At 42.0% G+C, this 20,607-nt stretch overlaps 1 protein-coding gene across 1 annotated transcript; it reads left to right on the forward strand.

Annotated features, from left to right (window-relative positions):
• The first annotated feature begins 628 nt into the window (after positions 1-628).
• On the forward strand, positions 629-13,776 carry LIN7C (lin-7 homolog C, crumbs cell polarity complex component). The gene is made up of 5 exons (XM_054283664.1): positions 629-688; positions 5,596-5,714; positions 7,214-7,285; positions 7,635-7,844; positions 10,317-13,776. Exons 1-5 carry the CDS (start codon positions 652-654, stop codon positions 10,470-10,472), a joined length of 594 nt encoding a protein of 197 aa, XP_054139639.1. The 5' UTR covers positions 629-651; the 3' UTR covers positions 10,473-13,776.
• Positions 13,777-20,607: the final 6,831 nt, after the last annotated feature.

Consider the following 20,607-nt stretch of genomic DNA (forward strand, 5'->3'; position numbering starts at 1 on the left):
ATAGATATATTAATAATATTTAAAATAAATAATATATGTATATATATTTATATTATATATTATATATATTTCTATATTATATATATTTATATATAATATTTATATATATTTAAATATATCATTTGTAATATTTGTTATATAATACAATACTGTATAGTGGGCCTATAGAGTTCACTGTTTGAAGAAGTTGCAGAACTCTTCTGTCTCTTTTGTGTCAAAAACCGTGCTGAAGTCCAGGTGGACAACATTTCTCTCTCTCTGAGTCTGTATATGTACGTGTATTTAACACTGTTTATATATTTAGAATATGTACATATCCCATCTCCAGGGGCACTCCGGGCGCACAGAAGGATCTGCCCCCGCAGTGTGGTGTGTCAATAGTCCTCAGTCACGCTAAAGCATGGGGAACAAAACGGAGAGAACATTTTCCACGGAAATTCCCATCAGGATTTGGGCATCGCACGGTCCAGAGGAATCATGGCCAGGTACGCTGGAGCGGCCGGGCCCCGCCGGCCCGCACGGCCCCGCGGCGGCGATCGCGGCCGTGCAGCCCCGGCGGCTCCCCCGCCCCTCACGGGGCTCTGCCCTCGGCCGGGCCGCCTCGCCCTTCCGGCCTTGCCGCGTCACTTCCGCCGGGGCGGGCAGCAGGAGATGGCGGCGCTGGGCGAGCCGGTGCGGCTGGAGCGAGGTGAGCGCGGCCGCGGCCCGCACGGGCGCCCCTCCGCTCTCCGCTCGGCCGGGCGGAGGCGGCCGTGCAGCTCCCGGCCCGGCCCGGGGCCGCGGGCTGGCAGCAGCACTGGCCGTGCCGCGCTCCCGGCCGGCCGCAGGAGCCCCGCCGCTGCTTTCCGCCGGGCGCAGCCGCGGCTCGTTCGGACAGCTGATGGGATTTGAGCGGGGTGTCGCCGCTCCTGGCTCTTGGGAGCGTTTCGGTGGGGCCGACCTGTTGGGCTTGGCTTTGTGCAGCCCCCGGAGGTTTTTCTCCGTTTCGGTTTGCGGCCCAGTTTCCATAGGGGCACTCGCTTGGGGCCTTCTGTAGCAGTGTCTGCTCTGCCTGGGCTGCTGTGAACGCTTCAGCCTGCTCTTACTCAGCCTGCTGTCTTTCGGTTTCTGCTTCTCTCGTGGTAAAACTTCATCTGAACACAGCAGAAGTGTTAGAGTTCTGAGTTCAGTCGGTTGGCTGTGTTAGGAATAATCATTTACCTCTTTTATAGAGGACGGCTGACGCATGCAGGGATCCTGTTCATGATTGTGTTCTGTTACCCTCTCATACTTGTTTTCATCCCATTTTTTCTGGCATGTAGTCTTAATTTGTGTTGTTAATACATGTGCTGTGTAACTGAAGTTAAGAGCAAAACAGATCAAGCATAGAACCTAGTTGGGTACTTTTGTGTAGTATGTTTGTGAGATTTGTCCCCAGCTTTTAGGAAACAATTATAAATTTCCTTCAATGTGAGGATCTGGTACAGTGTAATGTCCACAGATGCTTTTATAACAATATAGACGATTGGTTTGTTGCTGTGGATTTAGGATAGTAGGGACTGGAAAATGAGGTGTACATGGGAAATGATTATTGATAATTAGAAATCATGTTTTTGAAAAGGAAAACAGGTGAAGTAGAGGTGATTGATTGCTCTGACTTTTCCCCTTACCATTCCCACTAGCAGCACCACTTCTGCTCTTGCTGCTAGATGTATTTCTGTAGGTGTGTATCACACTGTACATACCCACTTCCTTTTTTTGCTGCTGTTGTGTTACCTGCTGAGGAGCTCAGTTTTTCTGGTTTTGCCAGCCCTGCTTCCCATTCCGCCAGGAACCCCTTGTACTGTGTGAGTTGGCCTGTAAACAGTGAGTTATGTAAAGTCTGTGCTTCACACAGCTCATCTACTCTCCCTACTCAGAGCTTGTTAATTAGGGCAGCTGCTGCTGCACTGGATTAGTTGTGCTTGGGAGGTCTGCAGATTTAAGGCTCAGGTCCCATCCTACAGCTCATTACCCTGCCACTGTGCTCTGTGCCTGAAAACAAACAAATCTGCAGAGTTGCTTCGGGATCAGTGAAGCAGAGGAGCTGTTTGCTCTTCAGGCATATTGGTCTTTTTAAGTAAAGGAGAAAAAGGGAGCCCTTTATCAAAGCAAGAGCTTTATTTACAGAAATAGGTAACTGTTAATTGTGTGGGGTCGGTTGCACTTAACCTGATGATGAGTCATAATTAGCTGGAAAGTGAAAGTCACTCATGTTGTTGGCATACAGCAGAAGACAGGAGAGAATAGTGTAGAAATGAGCTGATTTGAAATCAGTACTTTATGCTTACCACGAGGGCCACTGGAAGTTCTTGTACACCACCTCCCCAAGTCACCAGAGGGCAGGAATGAAACCACAGTTAACATTTCAGTCCTTCTTACAGTTTAGTGGTGATGTGCTAACTCTGCACACAGCTCGGGAATCTAGAATGCTTGCACCTAAGCAGTGCAGGTGAATAATCAGGAGTATCTGTGAGGATGCTGTGTTTTTTCTCTTTCTGTGTTTTGGTCACACATACCATCTTGCTGGCTTTTCCCCCACAACATTCTTTTAGTTTAAATGTTTTCTTTTTTTTGGGATTTCAATCTAGTGACGCCAAAAAACGATTTGTGAAGAGCAGGCAGTGTGGTATAACAAGGAAGAAGAGGTGAAAAGAAAAGCAAATTTTCCATTATGTATGGGTTCTTTTTTACAGTTAGTTTTATGGTTTGGGTTTTTTTAGTTATCCACCTCTGGAGCTACATCTGTGTCGATCCTTGTTGAAATCCATCACTGGACCACTTGGGTACTGTTCACTTTGGTGCTGAGCAGTTGGTCGGGCTCTGGTGTCTGTATTGGGAAGAGCACAGCTTTCAGCTGATCATATTCCAGCTAGTCATTCAGGAGGAAGCAGATTACCTCAACACAGTAGTCAGCCAGCTTCTCTTGAAAAATGAAGGAAGGTATGTTTTGCCCCATATTCCCAGCAAAACTTTTTCCTAAGGCAGTGTTGCTGGGACAGATTGGATATTCAGCTTCTCACTGGTGGTGCCTAGTGCAGCTCAGTGGAAGAAAGCTGTTGCACTCCCACACTGGTATAGTGGGATCCTGTCAATAACACACAGCAGAGCAGCTGCTGGGAGCAGTGTCCTGCTGATGGGATGTGTTCTCTACCTGCCTGAGCAAGAACTGTGGTGGCATAGATGGTTTATTGAGAACTGAGGATCTGACTCTCATGCTGTGTGAGGCTGCTCTGAATTTTTACTTTATACCAATAGTTTGGTCCTTGATCTGAAAACACTTTTTTATTTGTGTCCTCTACTTTAGTTTCATCTAAAATGAATCCAGTTCATTCTATTCTAATCACTTTTTGAAAAGCTGATTCTGTGTTTAGTCTGTAGTTAATGAAAGACAGAGCTGATTCCCAAAGAAAGCGATTTTACCTTAGGGTAAAAAGTGCTGTGTCATTAATGTTTAGTCTGTTAAGAGATACAGGTAGGAAGCATATCTAACTTAATGACAAAACATGAAGGTGGAAAAAAGATAAATTATGGCTTGGAATTCTGGTGTCTTCCTTTCTGCAGCTACTCCTTGTATCAGTACATTGTTGTCACCATTTAAAGTTTCTTGCAGAATGCCAGTCAAACTGATAGCAAGTTAGTACACCTTACATCTTAATGTGGTTCACAGACCATGGGCTCAGGAATGGCTACAGGGGGCTGTAGCCCTTATGTGCATGTAATAATAATTTGTCTGCAAACATCTGCAGGTACTGAAATGATAGTGGTGCTGTAGTTGATAGATAATTGACATTTGTCATTAACCCATGGAGTGTGTCAGGGTGGAAGTGCTGATGTCTCCATTTGATCATAGCTCTTGAAGCTGATCGATGGGCTGCCTGATGAATCAATTAGTGCTATGTTAATCAGTACTGCTGGTGCTGAGCACAGGGGTTACTAAGAATGTTGGTGATTTTGTATGCCTTTAATTTCACCAACTGTTTTGGGTTTTGAATGAATTACAAAATATATATTGGGAAATAAGTTTTAAATATGGGGGTTTTTTTTATTTTGCAGTTATACAGATAGTAACTGTGAAAAATGTGTTCTCTGTAGAACATGGGATTATTAGTAGCTCATTTAGGTTTTGATATTGCATTGCTCTAGATAGCTGATGCTTATAAAGCTTGGAAATGCTTGCCAGAAAGCACCAACTTCTCATGGCACATGGAAATATATGGAATGTTAACTATCATCAGAAATAATTTGAGTCTTGTGGCTGTGGTGCTTGAGTGTTTTCCCATGAAGGATTTGTTTCCAGTGCATGGATGACCAGGCTGTGTGCTTCAGGTTTGCCTTGTTCACTCTACTGCACAGCCTGGGTGTGTCTGATAATTCATGCCATGGACAGAGCACTGCTGTGGGCTGTGTCCTGATTTCAGAGCATGCACCCTGCTACCTTCTCATCCTGTTACAGAACTGCTCTCTTTTTACACTCCTGTTTCAGAGGTTCACAGCTCCTCTGTGCTGCCGTGGTACCACTGAGTAGGTGTGCATTCACATGAAAAATGAGTAACTAGAGGTTAATTACAGAAAAAAGGAAGTAATGCCTTTGGGACTAGCAGTGTTCCAGACTTCATCCTGTTCTAAAATGATCTGTGATCTACTTATATAGTAGATTAATCACTGCTCTTTTGTCTTTGTAATAATGAAAATTAACCTTTCAATGTGCTTTTCCAAGAGACTGTTCTAGTTCTGTTCAAGGACTTCTGTGTTTCAGAATAATCACTCATGTAACAGTTTGCAAGTACAAGTGAGGGATGTGAATGTGTTCTGCTCTTCTGGTGCTGCCAAGAGAATGTCACATTGCATTTGGTGCCTGTCTTGAGTCATTCTGGAGTCAAATCCCTCATGGAGTTCATTACACAGAGCAGCATTTATGAGAAAATGGACAGTGCCAACTCTTAGGAACAAATTTCAAGGAACTGAAAGAGGTTTGGGGTTCAGGATTCTAGACTATGGAGATGTTGTCTCTCAGCTGAGAATATGAAAAGGAGTTCTGCTGATTTTATAAACGCTTGAGGAGGGGAAAGAAATAGGCCAGATAGTTTTCAGCCCTCTTCTTTGGGCAGTATTGAGTATACCTTATTGAACTAATTTTTGACTATAAAAGGAACATTAGCATATTTGATAATATTAAAATATTATAATATTTCATAATGAGCATATTTGATCTTATTAAGCTAGTATTAACAAAATGCCATCCATAGAGTATTATGAAGAGTACATTTCCAATACTTTAATACACATACCAATATTTCAGTCCTTTGACGACAAACTGGATTGTCTTTGCAATTTGCTTGTCAGTGTTGTCCAGGTTGTCCAGATCTGTCCAGGTTGTTTTTGTGGCTGAACAGGCTGGAGTAGTGTTTTATTGTAGCCTTTTGTAAAGACATGGTTTTATGGATAACAAAATTTAAAGCACGGTTTTAAAGTGTATGCAAGTGCACACACAGACTGCTCCCTTAATTTAAAAAATAAAGATACTTTGAGATTCCTCAGGCATTCCTCATTACTAGTGCTTTATTTTTTTCATAGACATCTGCAGAGCAATTGAATTGCTGGAAAAGTTACAGAGAAGTGGAGAAGTGCCACCACAAAAGCTACAGGCATTGCAAAGGGTTCTGCAGAGTGAATTCTGTAATGCTGTAAGAGAGGTAAGTTAACTTGATGGAACAGTTACCTTCAGTCAAAGACCAGTATGATTTGCATTTTGCTTTTTGTGTTCACTGCAGTAAGCTGATTTGGAACTTGATAAAGCAGCATTTAATTTACAGAGCTTAACAGAACAAGCCTTATTTTTAAGTAATTTCAAAATAAAATAATTTGGGACACCATAGGTGTATAAAATAATGGCTTGGTAGCAAATTACTTCTTAAAGGTTATTTGGAGAGTCTGTCCTTACTGGCAGCTAGCAGGATGTTTTCCAGTTGGTATGTAAGAATAGACAAAGTACCAATTGCCTGTGTAAGACCAAGTACCAAATGTTATTTTTAAGCCAAATCCACACCATCTTTAGGTGGAGTCTTGTGCCACTTCATCTTCATCCCAAGTATTGTTTTAGAGACTTTTAGGTGATTGGATGTGCCTTGCTATTGCTGTTGCTTATGTTAATACTGATGATAACAGCTGGAATGATTTTTAAAAAACCTGTTTGTAGACACAGGTGTCATCTTGATGTTTTGGTGCCATTGAGGACACTGTACTTGTTGCTTAGCAAGTACAAATGGTTGGGAGGCAGATGAGATGTGGGTTAGCCTGCAGTGGAAGCACCTCCTTAGCATTAGTATCCTTATTGTCTTCGTGTTTTCAGTCCTTGTTTTTCCCTGAGATGCTCAGTTAGTTGCTAAAGTTGAAGGAAAATTTGGGAGCTTTTGGGGAGGGATGGGTTGTCAGCAAAGCCTTGAAGAGCTGCCCTGTGACAGTGTTCACAGGGGTCTCAGGTTGAGGGAAGAGATGAGGATCTGACTCCGTGTTTCAGAAGGCTGATTTGTTATTTTATGATATTTATTTCATTAAAACTATACCAAAAGAATAGAAGAAAGGGTTTCATCAGAAGGCTAGCTAAGAAGAGAATAAGAAGGAATGATAACAAAGGCTCTGTCTTGGACAGAGTGTCCTAGCCAGCTGACTGTGATTGGCCCTTAATGACAAACATCCAACATGGACCAATCACAGATGCACCTGTTGCATCCCACAGCAGCAGATAATCATTGTTTACATTTTGTTCCTGAGGCCTCTCAGCTTCTCAGGAGGAAAAATCCTAAGGAAAGGATTTTTCATAAAAGATGTCTGTGACACTGCCCTGAAGTGGTTTTGTGTGTATCCATGTTGAACAATTCTAGTTTGAATCCAGCAAGAGAAAATACCTGGAGTGATGTGTGGCAGCCCAGCCATGAGCATTCCCCAAGTCCTGATGGGATCTGGGTCCTGTGCAAGGAGGGGAGCCTTAGGCTGAGACTGAGCAGCAAAAATACTGACAGAGTTGTTTCTTCAGAGAGTGTTGGATGGCCTGTTCTTGTTGTGAGTCAGGGAGCAACATTAGGGATGTGTGCTTTTAATGTACACACTTCTGAGTTGCCCCTGATATTTTGTTATATTACCTAAGCAGGAAAATACCTGTTTTACTCCTACTGAAGCTCTTTTGTCTCCAAAGGTGTATGAACATGTGTATGAAACTGTGGATATCAGCAGTAGCCCCGAAGTCAGAGCTAATGCAACAGCAAAGGTAAAAGCCAAACCATAACTTGCAAAAAATACAGTAGTTCATTACTTCAAAAGCAGAAGATTATTTAAAATGCAGAAGGCTATTATCTAGATGTCTGATAAAATGGATCAGCTGAACAAGTTATTAAAAGGTATAACAAGACTTGTGGTTTTTACGTTTCTTTCATTATAATTTTATTCTTGGAGTTCTGAATTTTTCATGCTAGTGTTGGTAGGTATGGAATTAATTGTCTCATTTGTCTTAACACATCAGTACTTTGAGATGAAATACATTTTCAGCCTGCTCACTGTGCCTAGCTAAAGGAACTGTGTTCTGTTTCCTGTAAATGAGACAATCTCGTTTCTCGCAGGCCACAGTAGCTGCATTTGCTGCTAGTGAAGGTCATTCCCATCCCAGAGTGGTTGAACTACCCAAAACAGAAGAAGGCCTTGGCTTCAACATTATGGGAGGCAAAGAACAAAACTCTCCAATTTATATCTCTCGCATTATCCCTGGAGGCATAGCTGACAGACATGGAGGCCTGAAGCGTGGAGACCAGCTGCTCTCTGTCAACGGAGTGGTAGGAGCTGCTTTCCTCTCTTTGTGTAGCAGTGGCTGCTTGTTTCCACTTGAGGGGGCACAGAGAACACATGGCTCAAGCTCCTTGTTCTCCTGATCTTGGCAAAGCGCTTTCTTTTTATCCTCCCAAAACAAATTTGCTTAGGTTTCTGTAGAGTTGTGTGCATTGTGAATTTTGGGATTATGCTTTGGTTATCTGTCTCAAAAAGGAACTGTGCTATCTATATCAGTATTTCAGATTCTGAGGGGTTATATAAATGTAGTCAGAGAGTTTTGTAAAATACAAACTGCCTTCCTTTTTAATTGGAGTTTCATGATGCAGATTTCTACTAATGGAGTTTTCTGCACCTTCTAAGGTAGGTAGTAAATTATGCTATGTTCCTTTTGGCTAACCGGGTTCTTATTTTTTCATGCTACTGCATGATGGAAGCTGTAATGAGATGGGACTACAAGGTGGTGTTACCTTGTATGGTATTTTTTATCCTTCCACTTACCTTTACTGACCTTCAGAAGCAAGCTTTTTACTGTATTTTGAGAATTGTGTGTCTAAAGTGCTGTTGTGAATTATTTTAGTAAGCGTTCTCTTCTGAAGAATCAACAATATAAAAAGTGAAACAATGGGAGGCTGGAAAGGAAAGGTTTTGACTTGAGACATCTTTCAGTCACATGCATGTGAATATCTCCCAAACACTTGCTTTTATTTACAGAGAGGCTCTATGCAGGCTTAAAATTAATATTCTTATTACATCTGTAAACCAAGTTTTATTTTAAGACTGAGGGTCAAACTAGATTCTGAGGGGTTTTGACTCTTGAAAGGAATAGTGGCTGGGTACAGATCTGGGTGTCTGTACTCCAGGAGCTCCTGGCTGGCACAAATCTCTGACATACCTGGGTCCTGACTGTTACCTGGGACTCCAGCTTCCTCCTCAAGAGGCATCAGAGAAATCAGCTGTACTGATGAAGCTGTGCTTGCTTTTGCCTTCTGTTACTGGGGAACCTCTTGGCACTGGTGCCAGACTGTCCTCAGATGGGGCCTTCCTCACCCACAGACTCTGTTAAGGACAGCAAAACCACCACCCCACCCAAAACTGAGCCTGATCATCAGGCAGCTGGGACAGCTAACAGTGGCTCTCTGCATGCATGCACATGTATAAATATATATATATATAGCCCTTGTAAGAATACAGCAAGTGCAAGTGCATAAATGCTGTTAAGAATGCTGCTGTATTCAGAAAATCCTTGTCATCTGACATTTACAGGTGGAAACATCATAATGCATGACAGGCATTTTCTTGTGATTGTAATTTATACTTCAGTAATAATAATAGAAAATGCCACTGCCAGGACTGCAGGGAATATGACTGAAAAACAAGTTCATTTTTTTCAGGTGGGAGATCTTTAGTGTACTCCAGAGTTTAGGTGTTTTCATAGAATTAAACAGAGCTCTACAAACCTTTTATGACCAGTTTTAAACAGAGCAGCCTACAAGCATCCACTTGAATAACAAAAATGAAAACATTCAGATGTATGTGGTCTGGTAGAAGAGAAATATCTTGGGTTTTTTAACTGTTGTTTTTCTTTCTGTAAGTAACTTTATAGTAACAGGGAAACCCTCCAATCAATAAGTACATCACCTGCCTTCTAATAGCACCAGTGGGAGGTGGGCTTGGAGTGGTCCTGGCATTGTGTTTCATAGGTTTGGGAGGAAGAAATGTTGCTGATAAAATACATGCTGTGCAGGAATGTACTGGATGCCATTTTTGAGAAGTGCTGCTTAAAAATTGTAATGAGATGAATCTAGATAATAATCTAATATAATTCTAAGAAATTCTGAGAGTTGGTATAGGAAAGCATTGGTTGGTATAGGTCTTCTGAGTTGGGTTAGGCTATTGATGAGTTGAGAGGAAGTGAACTGGAATGGTGTGGGTTTGCTGAGAGCCACGTGGAGCAACACACTGCATGGTAGTTGCTCCATTGCAAGCAGCCAGCATGCACTGTTCTGCCTTGTCGTGATGCCAGGTAGCACAAGAAGGCAGTTACCTTGCAGCTGGCTGTGCCAATTTATTAAGCAAATTGAGGGTGACTGCTAAATTTAAAATGCGTACAAAAGAAGAAAAATAATATTAAATTTGATGTAAGTATTCTCCTGAAGTGTAATTTCATAATTTACTAAGGATATCATTGCAGAATTTTCAAAATTGTTCAGCATGAATCATTGCAGAATTGTTCAGCATAAATTAAAGATTTTTGCACTATTCTTTTGCTAGCACTAATTAGCATTTTTATCATCCCCTCACTTGGTTTGTTCAAAGGTAACTCCTGAAATTGTCTTACATTGTCCTTATGCAGTCTTGAGAATAGAGTACATATAAATAAATATATTGGCTTATACTTATATAGAATTGTACAAAGAATGTAAGAATCAATTTTCAGTGTGTGTCTTTACTAACACCAGCTGGTTTGTGCTTCACAGAGCGTGGAAGGGGAGCACCATGAGAAGGCAGTGGAACTGCTGAAGGCAGCTCAAGGCAAGGTGAAGTTGGTTGTGCGATACACACCAAAAGTCCTGGAAGAAATGGAGTCGAGGTTTGAAAAGATGAGATCAGCAAAACGAAGGCAGCAAAATTAACACTGTGTGCAATAACTTAAAGAGAAAATATATATTCCTTTTGCATTTTGTAGTTTCTTTGTGACTCAGTTGATCCAATGCCTGTCCTAAAACCCTGTCCTTTTCATAGCATCGTGGAACAGTTGAGGTTGGAGGGACTGGATCTAGTCCGTGCCCCATTGCCCAGCTGAGAGGGGCGCCAGCTGGAGCAGGTTGCCCAGGAATGTGACAAGCTGAGTTATTCAATATCTCTAAGGATGGAGACTCCAGAAGAGGCAGTCTGTTCTAGTGTTTTGCTCTCCCTTACACTATGAAGATCCATTTCTGTGTTTAAGTAGAGCTTCTGTTGTTTCCACTTGTGCTCCATTCCTCTTGTCCATCCCTAGATTTACTGGAAGAGTTAGGCTCATCCTTCACTCCTCCTCTCAGGCATTGACACAGGCTGGTGAGATCACCTGAGCCCTCTCTTCTCCAGGTGAGAGAGACAATCCCAGCTCTCCCAAGTTCTCCTTGTCTGTAAGATACTCCAGTCACTTCACCACCTTTGTGGCCCTTAACTGGATTCACTGTCGTGTGCCCATTTCTGTGTTGGGCTGGGGAGCCCCAAGCTGGACCCAGCGCTCGAGCTGTGTCTCAGGAGGAGTGAGCAGAGTGAAGAGTGCCCTGCCCCAGCCTGCTGGCATGCTCCTTCAGTGCAGAGCAGGGCGCTGTGGGGTTTCTTTGCTGCAGGAGCCTGGGGTGGCTCATGGCTCGCTGCTGTTCTCTGCAAGGCTGTGTGCAGCTGCTCAGTCCCCAGTCTGTGCTGCTGGACAGGGCTGTTCCCCTTGTGTAGGACTTTGCACTTTTCTTTGCTGACCTTTGTGACTCTTGTTTGCCCGTTTCTCCAGCCTGCTGAGTCCCTCTGAAGGGTTTGCTGAGGGTGATGTGTGCCAGCCCCTGGGCTGATGTTAAAAACCTGCAGAGTGTGAGCCCCAGCAGGGCCCTGGCTGCGCTGCTGCTGGCTGGCACCCGGCAGGACGCTTGGCCCCTGAGCGCAGCAACCCTCAGCAGCTCAGCCAGTCTCAGAATGTCTGCAGTCTCCCTGTGCCCCGTGGGTTAGAGTTATGTGTAGGTTTAGAATGGCCTGAAATGCCCTGGGGAAGCATATATGGTGATATTTCTCTTGGCTTTTTCAGTAAGTCTTGTGTCAGACTTTTAAGTGACAGAGTGAATTTACAGATTTTTCAAAGGCATTTAATAAGACATAGTTGTACAATCAGCATTCTTTTTTCCTGCTTTCTTTTGACATTGCTTAGCTTAGAATCGGCTGGGGGTTTTGCTAACTGACTTTTTAAAAAAAGAAGATTCTTATGTAGCAGTATTTTGGCACTTTTCTTAGGGATATGTTGTATCTCAACTACAAAATGTAATCACAATCTACTGTGTAGCTGATAACAATACCAGATTTTGTAATGGTTTTGCTAAGTATCTTGTTTTTACACTTCTGCTAAATTATAATTCACTACTCTGGAAATTATATTACCTCTCCTGTAAATAATTTACAGTTGGTGTTCTTATATAATGATGTTGTAATGGCCAACATTTACAGATTTGCAACAATCATTCCTGTACTTTACATTATTTTGTACTAATTTTAAAGCAGTTATGGGGGAAAACATGATTGCTGTTTGCAGTTCTGGATTGACTCTCTAGATGTATTTTTATATTGAGAAACAGAAGATATGTAAATGCAGTGCAAAAGAAGTCCAGATATTCCCCTAACTTTCTGCTCTGTAAAAGAATTACTCATCTTAATTGTCATACCATTCTTGTCTTTCTATTCTCTTTTATTGTAGTCTTATTTCCATATTGAATGTATTGCTTCTGGAATTAGTACCTAAATTACTGATTGTTATTGAGTCTTATATGCCAGGTTACTGTGACATGTGAGCCTGTCTGGGGTTTGAGTACTGACTGCTTCTGACTTGGGGGCTTCTTGTTTGTCCTGCACAAGTACTGCATCACAACTGCTGAACAAGGACATCTCCATCTGTGGACAACTCCTGTCTTAGCTCATGGATTCTTGATGGGGCCATGGGTTTTGTGTATCATTTGGACAATTTCTGACAGAGATCCACTTTTAGGCACCTACCAGGTTTGATGCTGTACTTGTGTAGTTCAGGTTCTGGGTTTGGGTTTTTAAGCTACACCTTTTGAAGAGTTAACTTCATTGTCTACTGGGTATCAGTTCACTTGTATGGCAGCTATGAGTACATCCTAATTGACTGTTAGTAATTTGATTTTTAGAGGCTTAAACTGAGAAGTGCAGTTCTTGCTGTGTGGCTAATCCCTAGTCTTATTTCACATGAAGCAATATGTGAAAGAAAGGAAAAGGTTAGTAATCTAAAAATGACAGCTTGAAGCTTGTGCTTTGTCAGTTGATCTATTTGAACAGAAAATGTGGTTGCTATGGGCAGGTGAGAAATGTGGTTGCTTTCTGCATGTCTGTAAGCATGGTAAGCCTGCAAAGAGACCTTTGGGAGATACTGGTAATTTGAAAATGCAGTATAAATATTTATCAGTTAGATGACATTGAGCACTGAATTGCATGGTTGGTTTTATGTCATAGGCCTCTTTCAAAAGGCCTCATGTTGCTGATACAACCATGTTGCTGAATTGTATATTTTTATGGAACAACTAATGTTTAAAGTATTGAGACCAAAATCACTAGTTAGACCAATTGTGGATGTGTTTTAATTTAATTGTTAATTAGTAGAGATATGTTTTAGAGCCATATATAAATATATATATTACAGAAAGGTATGGATACAAGATAGGAATGTTCATTTTACAAACCATGTCCCTTGTATCACTGAACAGGGTGTGTTTTGTTACTCTGATGAAATATTTACTTCACTGCAGCTAGAGCTGCTAAATGCAGTAGCATTTTCATTCTGAATTGTAGCATTTGGTTCTGGTTTGGCAACCACTACAAAATGTAGAGAGGTGTACCTGGGCATATAAATAGAGTTTGATAAAATGTTTTTAAATTGCAGTAAAAAAAAAAATAACAGCCAGCTAATTAATAATCATCTTTGATGCTACAAGAACCCTTTATTAATAAGGAAAGGGTTGATTAAAATACTCCAAGAAACTTGATCTCTGTTACTACTGAGCAGTGCCTGTACTGTGATAATCTGCAGTCCCTACACACTTCTCACACATGGGTATACATACCAACATATTAACAAGAGCTGTAATTTCTGCAAGTGACTTCTGCATCTGTTGCTGCTGTGAAGGATCTTTGCGTTTATCAACAGAAAAATAAAAATTCAGTCTCACACCATCGTGTTTGTGTGTTTTTGTTCTGATTTCCATTTCAAGTCCAGGTTGCAGACTGCTTCAATTGGCTGTTCATAGTCTCTAGGGCATAACATAAACGCCTGGGGGTGTGTGGCTATCCAAAGAGAAAGTTTAAATCTCTGCTTCTTTTGTCTCCTGGTGGCTTTTGAATTGTACCTTTTCTAACCAGTGTTTGGTGATTTGCTGGGGAAAGAGTGCTATAAAGCATCTGTAATAGAACCTTTTGCATTTTTGAGAAGTCAGCTACATAAACTCCAAGATGCATATTATTGAGTCAAATATTACCTTTTAGTTGTTGAATCAAGTATCTCATTCTGAGGCAGATATTTTAATTGTTTGAATCAAGTATCTTTAAAGAGATACTGAATTTCTGTAAGTCCTTCGAAGGACTGTAATTTCTGTAAAACTTAATTTCTGTAAGTCCTTCAAAGTTTGTAAGGTTGTTAGTAAAATATGTCAAGAGTTAGGAACTGAGATTAACAGAGAAAATGCTTCAGTTTTGATTGTAAAATAAGTTGGGGTTTTGTTGATTTTTTTTTTCAAATTTAAGTAGGCTGGACTGAAAGTACATGGAGAAATTTTATGTAAACATTTGATGTAGATGATAGGAAATAACACATTTTCAGTTTTATTTAAAAACCAAATAGTCACAGTGCCCTGACTTATGACAGTGAAGTAAGTCAAAAAGCAAAGCTGGAATTGAATTGGTACAAGGAAAAGATGGTAGGTAAGCACTGGGATTCCAGGGAAATGGTGGATAAGGTGCAGTTGGAGTTTCTGTGATTGTCTTCTAAAATCCTGGTGAGAAGCTGGTTTCGGAGGTAAATCTGGGCTGCAGCATTCACTTTTACAGAGGAATTGTCCAAAGTCTGGAGAGTCTTGCAGGCACAGAGTTTGTGTTGGTTGGGAGTGGGGCCCAGCCTCATCCCTAACTGGCTGCAGCTGTGCAGGACAGGTGAATGCTATTGAAGGTGAGGAGCCATGGAGTGCCCAGGGGTGCTGAGCAATCACACAGGGAGCAGAGGGCACACAGGGGCAGGGCATCAACAGGAGGGCATAAAAGGCTGGGCTGAGGGACAGGAAGGGCAGAGCTTGCAGCCTCCTGAAGAGGTGAGGTGCTGCTCTGCATGGACTGACCCTTGCAGCCCTCTGAAGAGGTGAGGTCTTACTCTGTAGAGTAAGTCTTACTCAGGTGTTACTCTTGCAGCCTCCTGAATTGGTGTGGTGTTACTGTGTGTGGGTTGGAGCTTGGTGACATGTTGTGTGTGATGGTGTTCTGTGTGATGTGTGCTGTGAGTCTGAGACTCAGCAGTGGGCCTTAGGATAAAATAGATTGCTAGTTCTAATCATTTAAAAAACCTATAAAGCTGCCCTTTAAAATTAGGTTAGAAATAATTTGAGGCTTTGATGCATTACTGTTTCCTATTGCTTTAGAGACACGTCAGGTATCAAGTGATAAAATAATGAAAAGTAAAACAAGTTCTGTACTCCTCACCTTTGTTGGCTTTAATTGTGTGGTTCGTTGGGATTTTTGGGGGCAGGGGTGAGTAAATTGGGCATTTTATTTGTAGCCAAAGGTTTAAAATAAGTCTGCGCGGGTGCATGCTGACAATTTCTTTCCCACTCCTCAAAAAAATCCCATCCCCAGCGCAGCTGTGCAGATGCCTCTGTCCCTCAGGTAAGAGAAGTGCCACCAGGGCAGTGGTGGCAGGTGTCCCTGTCCCTGCCTGCGGCAGGGGGTGGCACTGGGTGAGATTAAAGCCTGTTCTTTTATTACAAAAACTTTGTAGCTAGAATACAGACAATGAATATTGGACTAAACCCTGAATTTAATTTCCAGTAGTTTTGTCCTAAGTTGCTTTTTAATTCCTGTATAGCTACCTAATTTCAGCTGATGGCTTAGAGTGACAAGACGAAATTAATTTGTTATGATGCTATTACTGTGTCCCTCTTTTTTCAAGGGGAACACATGAGAAACTCCAGAGTGAACTCTAGACAGCAGAAGGCTTGGCACATCTAGGTTTGCAAAACTCCAACAACGAAAAAAGAACAAAATAATAAAAATAACAACCCTCCACACAAATTTTTTCAGCTGTCCTCTCTTTTGGCTTTGCTCTATCCAATTGACAGAAGGTTGGAATAAGCTGCCTGCAATCATTCTCTTTTAGCTGTGGTACAACATCTCATTTCTACTGGCAGCCCAGCTTGCTGCATTTCAGAGGCATCTTAAGGAATAATGGAGCAAGGATACAATCAGCAGGCCAACCTGCAAAACGCTTTCTGCTGTGGCTCACCGAGGTAATGCATGCACAGGGACAGGTGCTAGAGACACTCTACCATTGGAAGTTAAGCAATGTTTGCATAGAAAAGTGTGATATTTATTCATAAGCAATTTTAAAATTTTTTTCTCTCGGGTTTCTATTTAACTTGTCTGTTTTTTCCTTCACTCTACGTGTGCTGTTTCTAAACTGTGAGTTTTAGTGGTCTTGCTTGTCCTCATTAGTTTTTCTTGTTTTACAGAGGCATGAAGTAGATATTGGGAAACAAATTTTCTGGGCAAATTTTTGACTCTACCAAAATAATTTTTTTTCCAATAAATTTTCTGAAGCTTTAAATTGTTTCTCTATTTGTGCTATACCAAGGTTAGGTTTTTTACCTTAATTTTCTTAACAAAGCTTTGAACTTGACTGAGCCTTTCTTTTGTCACTTGTTTCCTGAAGTGATTTTCAGTTCTACTTCATCTGAGTGAAAGTTTCAGCCTTTTTTGTGTCAAGAAATGCACTTCCATTTTAAAGAGAGCTTACTTTGTCAGTGCATGTATTCCAGAGTGTTCTTTCTCCACACACAGCAGCTCTGTGTCATGTTTTCCAGCATAACTTAAATTTCCTGGTGCCATGGTTTAACCCCAGCCAAAGCCAGCGCACTGTAGAGGCAGAATCCAAGTGCTAATTGAATTTCCCAGCAGTGTGGGGCTCAGTAACAGCAGCAGAGCTTTTGCTGTGATGCCTCTTTCACAGTTTGCATGAGTCCTTCAGCTCCATTTCCAGCCCATAGGAGCTTATTTTCATCACTAGACAGATAAAATTTAAAGCTGCTCTAAACTGGATTCATTTCTGTGTCTACATCTGCATACTAAACCGGGTCTGGGCCATCCTTAGGGAGGGGAACAGCCCTTGGGGCACATCCTGCCCCATCAGCATTTCTGATGGAGGATAATTGGTTTGTGTGGAACAGCTCACCTTGCAGGACTAACACACTGACTCTGGTTTTATCCCAATTTAGAAATTAAAACCTCCATGCAAATCTCTGTTTTTTCTGTAAAGTCTAAGAAATTCTTACAGGAAAACAAAGTTTTTTATCACGACTATGATCTTCACGTTCCCATTCCCCTACCATCTCCTCATGGCACAGCTCTAGCAGCAGGAGTTCTGATGCTCCAGTCTGCCATCACTTTGTATTTATTTTTGTGTCTGTGTTTCAGGTTTTAATCTGCATGCTCTTCCACTTCAGACTCCCATTCAATCCAAATGAATTTGTGTCTCTGAAGTGGGATTTTGTCAGAAACAGGTACGTTGCTGGACAGTTCTGTGGCAATAGAAGGAAAAAAAGCCATGTTGGTGTTTTCCCCCTATGTCTCTCAAACTTTCCTGATGCCTTTTTACCAAATGTCTGACACAAGTTTCAAAGCCCTGTGCCTGTACATCAGGCATCAAATCCTGGAGATGTTTCGCAGTAATAAATCAGTTTATGGTGCTTCCCATTTTCCCTGAAGAGGAACAGAGAATAGTTTCTCCACCAAATAGTTTCTCCACAGCTCAACCAAAATGAGCTAGTTTTATCTAATTTTTTTATTGACTTGATAGTTTGACCCTCATCTTCTTCACCTTGTTTAAAGCACACCTCAGGATTTTTCTCTCTTTTGCAGGTTTTTTTTTTGTTTTTTTTTTTTTTTTTAATTTAATAAGCTAATTGCTGCCTTATGCTGTATTTTGGGGGATGCTTCTTGGGATTTGTGATATTAAGAATTGCTTCAGACTAGATTTTTAAATTATGGTAATTTCAAAATCCACAGTATATTTTTTTGTTAAATAGGCCATTTAGTAAAATATGGCCATATTTTTTCAGCTTAAAAATGTCTTAGCATGTAGATCTTTCCTATAAAAATAAGCCAGCTTCACAGAAAATGCTAGGGTTTTATTTATAAAGGAAAATAAAATCAATAAATGCCTGCAAGCAGGTGTCTGCCTAAGCAGAAAGTGAGAAAAATGGGAGTTGTTGATGGAGCAGTGATCCCTCAGTACCAGCAAGGTAGAGGTTGAAAAACTAACGAAAGTATTAATTGGCAGTGTGAGTTCCAGACTAACTGGAAGCAGTATTGGCTGGATAAAAAGGGGAAGTGGATTGTTCCTAGACAGAAGTGTCAAATGTGGCCACTTCAAAGAGCTGCACTAAGGAAAGAAATCTGAAGTGGTGCTGCTAAAAGAAAGAGAAAAATTGAAATCAGGCAAGGATGGGGAGGAAAAGCTAGACTATTCCAGTGCTTCAAAGCGTGCAGAAAAAAAAAATGAATAAAAAAGCTCTGCTATTCTGCTTTTACTAGGGCCCTTTTGTCCAGAGAACTTCTGGGGGCATTGTAGGGTACCACTGCTGCTGTACAGAGTAACTCCATGCTACTGTTTGTCTTCCAAAATCCAGGCAGGCACGGAGGGCCATTTCTGCTCCCATTATCTTTGCTTAGTGAAGTGAGACTATTTGCAGAGTGAGTGTAAGTGTTTTGCTATTTTTCTTTGCCAGTAGTAGAAGAAAAAGGTCACTTTTTCTTGTGGGGATTGGTTTGGATCTGTTTTGTTGCAGGAAGTTGAGAGAACTCCTTTGAGTTTTCTCCCCTTCTGCTCTGGCTGCTGCTCCTCCTCTGCTATCCCTGAGCACAGACACAGAAAGTGACATGAATGCATGGTGGCTTTGGCCCTGACATTTCTTAGAACAACATGGCTTTGACAGCAGCATTTCTCTGCCAAGAGCAGCCAGGGAGGACAAAAGATAACCCAGTATCTGTACTTACAGCAAACATTGGTACTTTTATAGCACACAGGGGTACCTTCCACTTCGAGAACTTCATATTTCTCACAAGGTATGGGACAAGCACACAGCCTGTTATTAAAGGGACCTCACTTTTTCACAGGTAAGTGATGATGTTCATGTAAAATCAGTGCAGCAGGAACAGGATTCCTAAATGCAAGAAAATAACCATTTTTGCAACTAGATAAATTAATCATAACACTTATAGAAGGGTTGAAACACTTTAGAAAAGTTGAAAAATGATGAGAAATTTAGGGGATGGGGTGGTGGTGGCTGGAGGGTCTGTATTCCTAGAGTCCTCACCGTGCACTGTACTTTCTTGGGCACAGATCTTCAGGTCCCCACCATTGACATGTCTGATTTTTAATTTTCACCAAGTGACCATTTTTTAAGCAAAGACTTTTTGCCTTTTTTTCCCTTTACCTCAGTCAGCTCAAGAAAGGTGTGATTAGCACAGACCTCAGCCCTGCACAGGGTGTCCTCTGGGACATCAGTGTTGTCACAGGTAGCCCTTGGAAGGTGAAGTGTGAGGGATGAGCTCCTCAACTCCTGGCTGAGCAGCAGTGCCAGGCCAGGGGTGCTGTGGACACTGGCTCTGCACTGTGTGATGGGGCCTGCCTCATCCCTGGCCTCTCTGCCTTACCACCTATTTGCAGGTATTCAGGATTTTTCATATGCAACTGCAGGAAGTTGAAGTGAGTGCCACCAGGCCGTGTGACACCCTTGGACAGGTGCTTTGACTTTGGACTAAGGTTCAGTTGCTACTTCAGATCTGCTCCTGGCTTTAGGGGAGCTGGCAGAGCTCTGTGTGTGCAGGGTGCTGGGGTTCAGCCCATTTCTGCTGTGGCAGGGGCAGGTTGTCAGCTACCGAGCCCTGCCTGTGCTTCTGTCATCTATTTACCTGCAGAACCAGCCTGACCCTGTGGAATCATATCCACAGGAAAGTGGACATGTACTGCATGAACCAGCCTGACCTTCTACAACTAAAGAATGAGGTCATCTTTGGGGATAAAAAAAGCTGATGATGTAAGAAGAAGAGTTGCTGACAGACAAAGGGGTGTCAACCCAAGTGAAATGACACTTGCAGCTCCTACCAATTAGAGTAAGAAAAGGATATGTGCTGCCTGGTGGACAAAACAGAGCTGCCAACCAGGAGATGAGTGGACAAAATGGAGCAACAAATCAAACAACGTGTGACTCTGTAGACCCAAGGTAAGAAGTAAATAACATTTAGAAGCACAACAAACAGCTTTTGCTTCATTCACATTGAATCTGCAGTGTCCTTTGTCTTCTCTCCTCAGAGTTCCTGCCTAGCTGCTGGGGTCTGGGGGCTTTCTGGGCTGGGCTTTTTGGGCTGGGCTTAGCATCCAGCCCCAACATGTGAAGCAGGCGCTGTGGCTGTGCACCAGAGCATGAGCCTGTGCCCCTGCTGGGCTTTCTCCAGCCAGATCTGCTGGCTCAGAGCGGGTGGCACTGAGAGGTTACCCAAGGGCTCCTGTGACACCCGGTCCTGGTTTGGGGTAAATCTGGGAGAAAAGCAGTGATTGTAGTGATTGTGTGCGGGGCATGGTGTGAGTGAGCTAAGCTAATGCAACAGGCTCATTTCTGGTGGTGGCTGCAGGATAGAAGGGTCCGAAAGAAAGCATTTAAAAAAAAGTCAGGTGATGGAGGGCACTAACGACAAGGTTAGATAGATAGGGTTTCCGTTTTGTTTAGTGCTGTTTTTAAGGTAGTT

The sequence above is a fragment of the Melozone crissalis genome, unplaced genomic scaffold (assembly GCF_028551555.1).
Source record: "Melozone crissalis strain CALT ecotype California unplaced genomic scaffold, PUWL_Pcris_2 ptg000038l_1, whole genome shotgun sequence".
In the NCBI taxonomy this organism is placed as follows: Eukaryota; Metazoa; Chordata; class Aves; order Passeriformes; family Passerellidae; genus Melozone; species Melozone crissalis.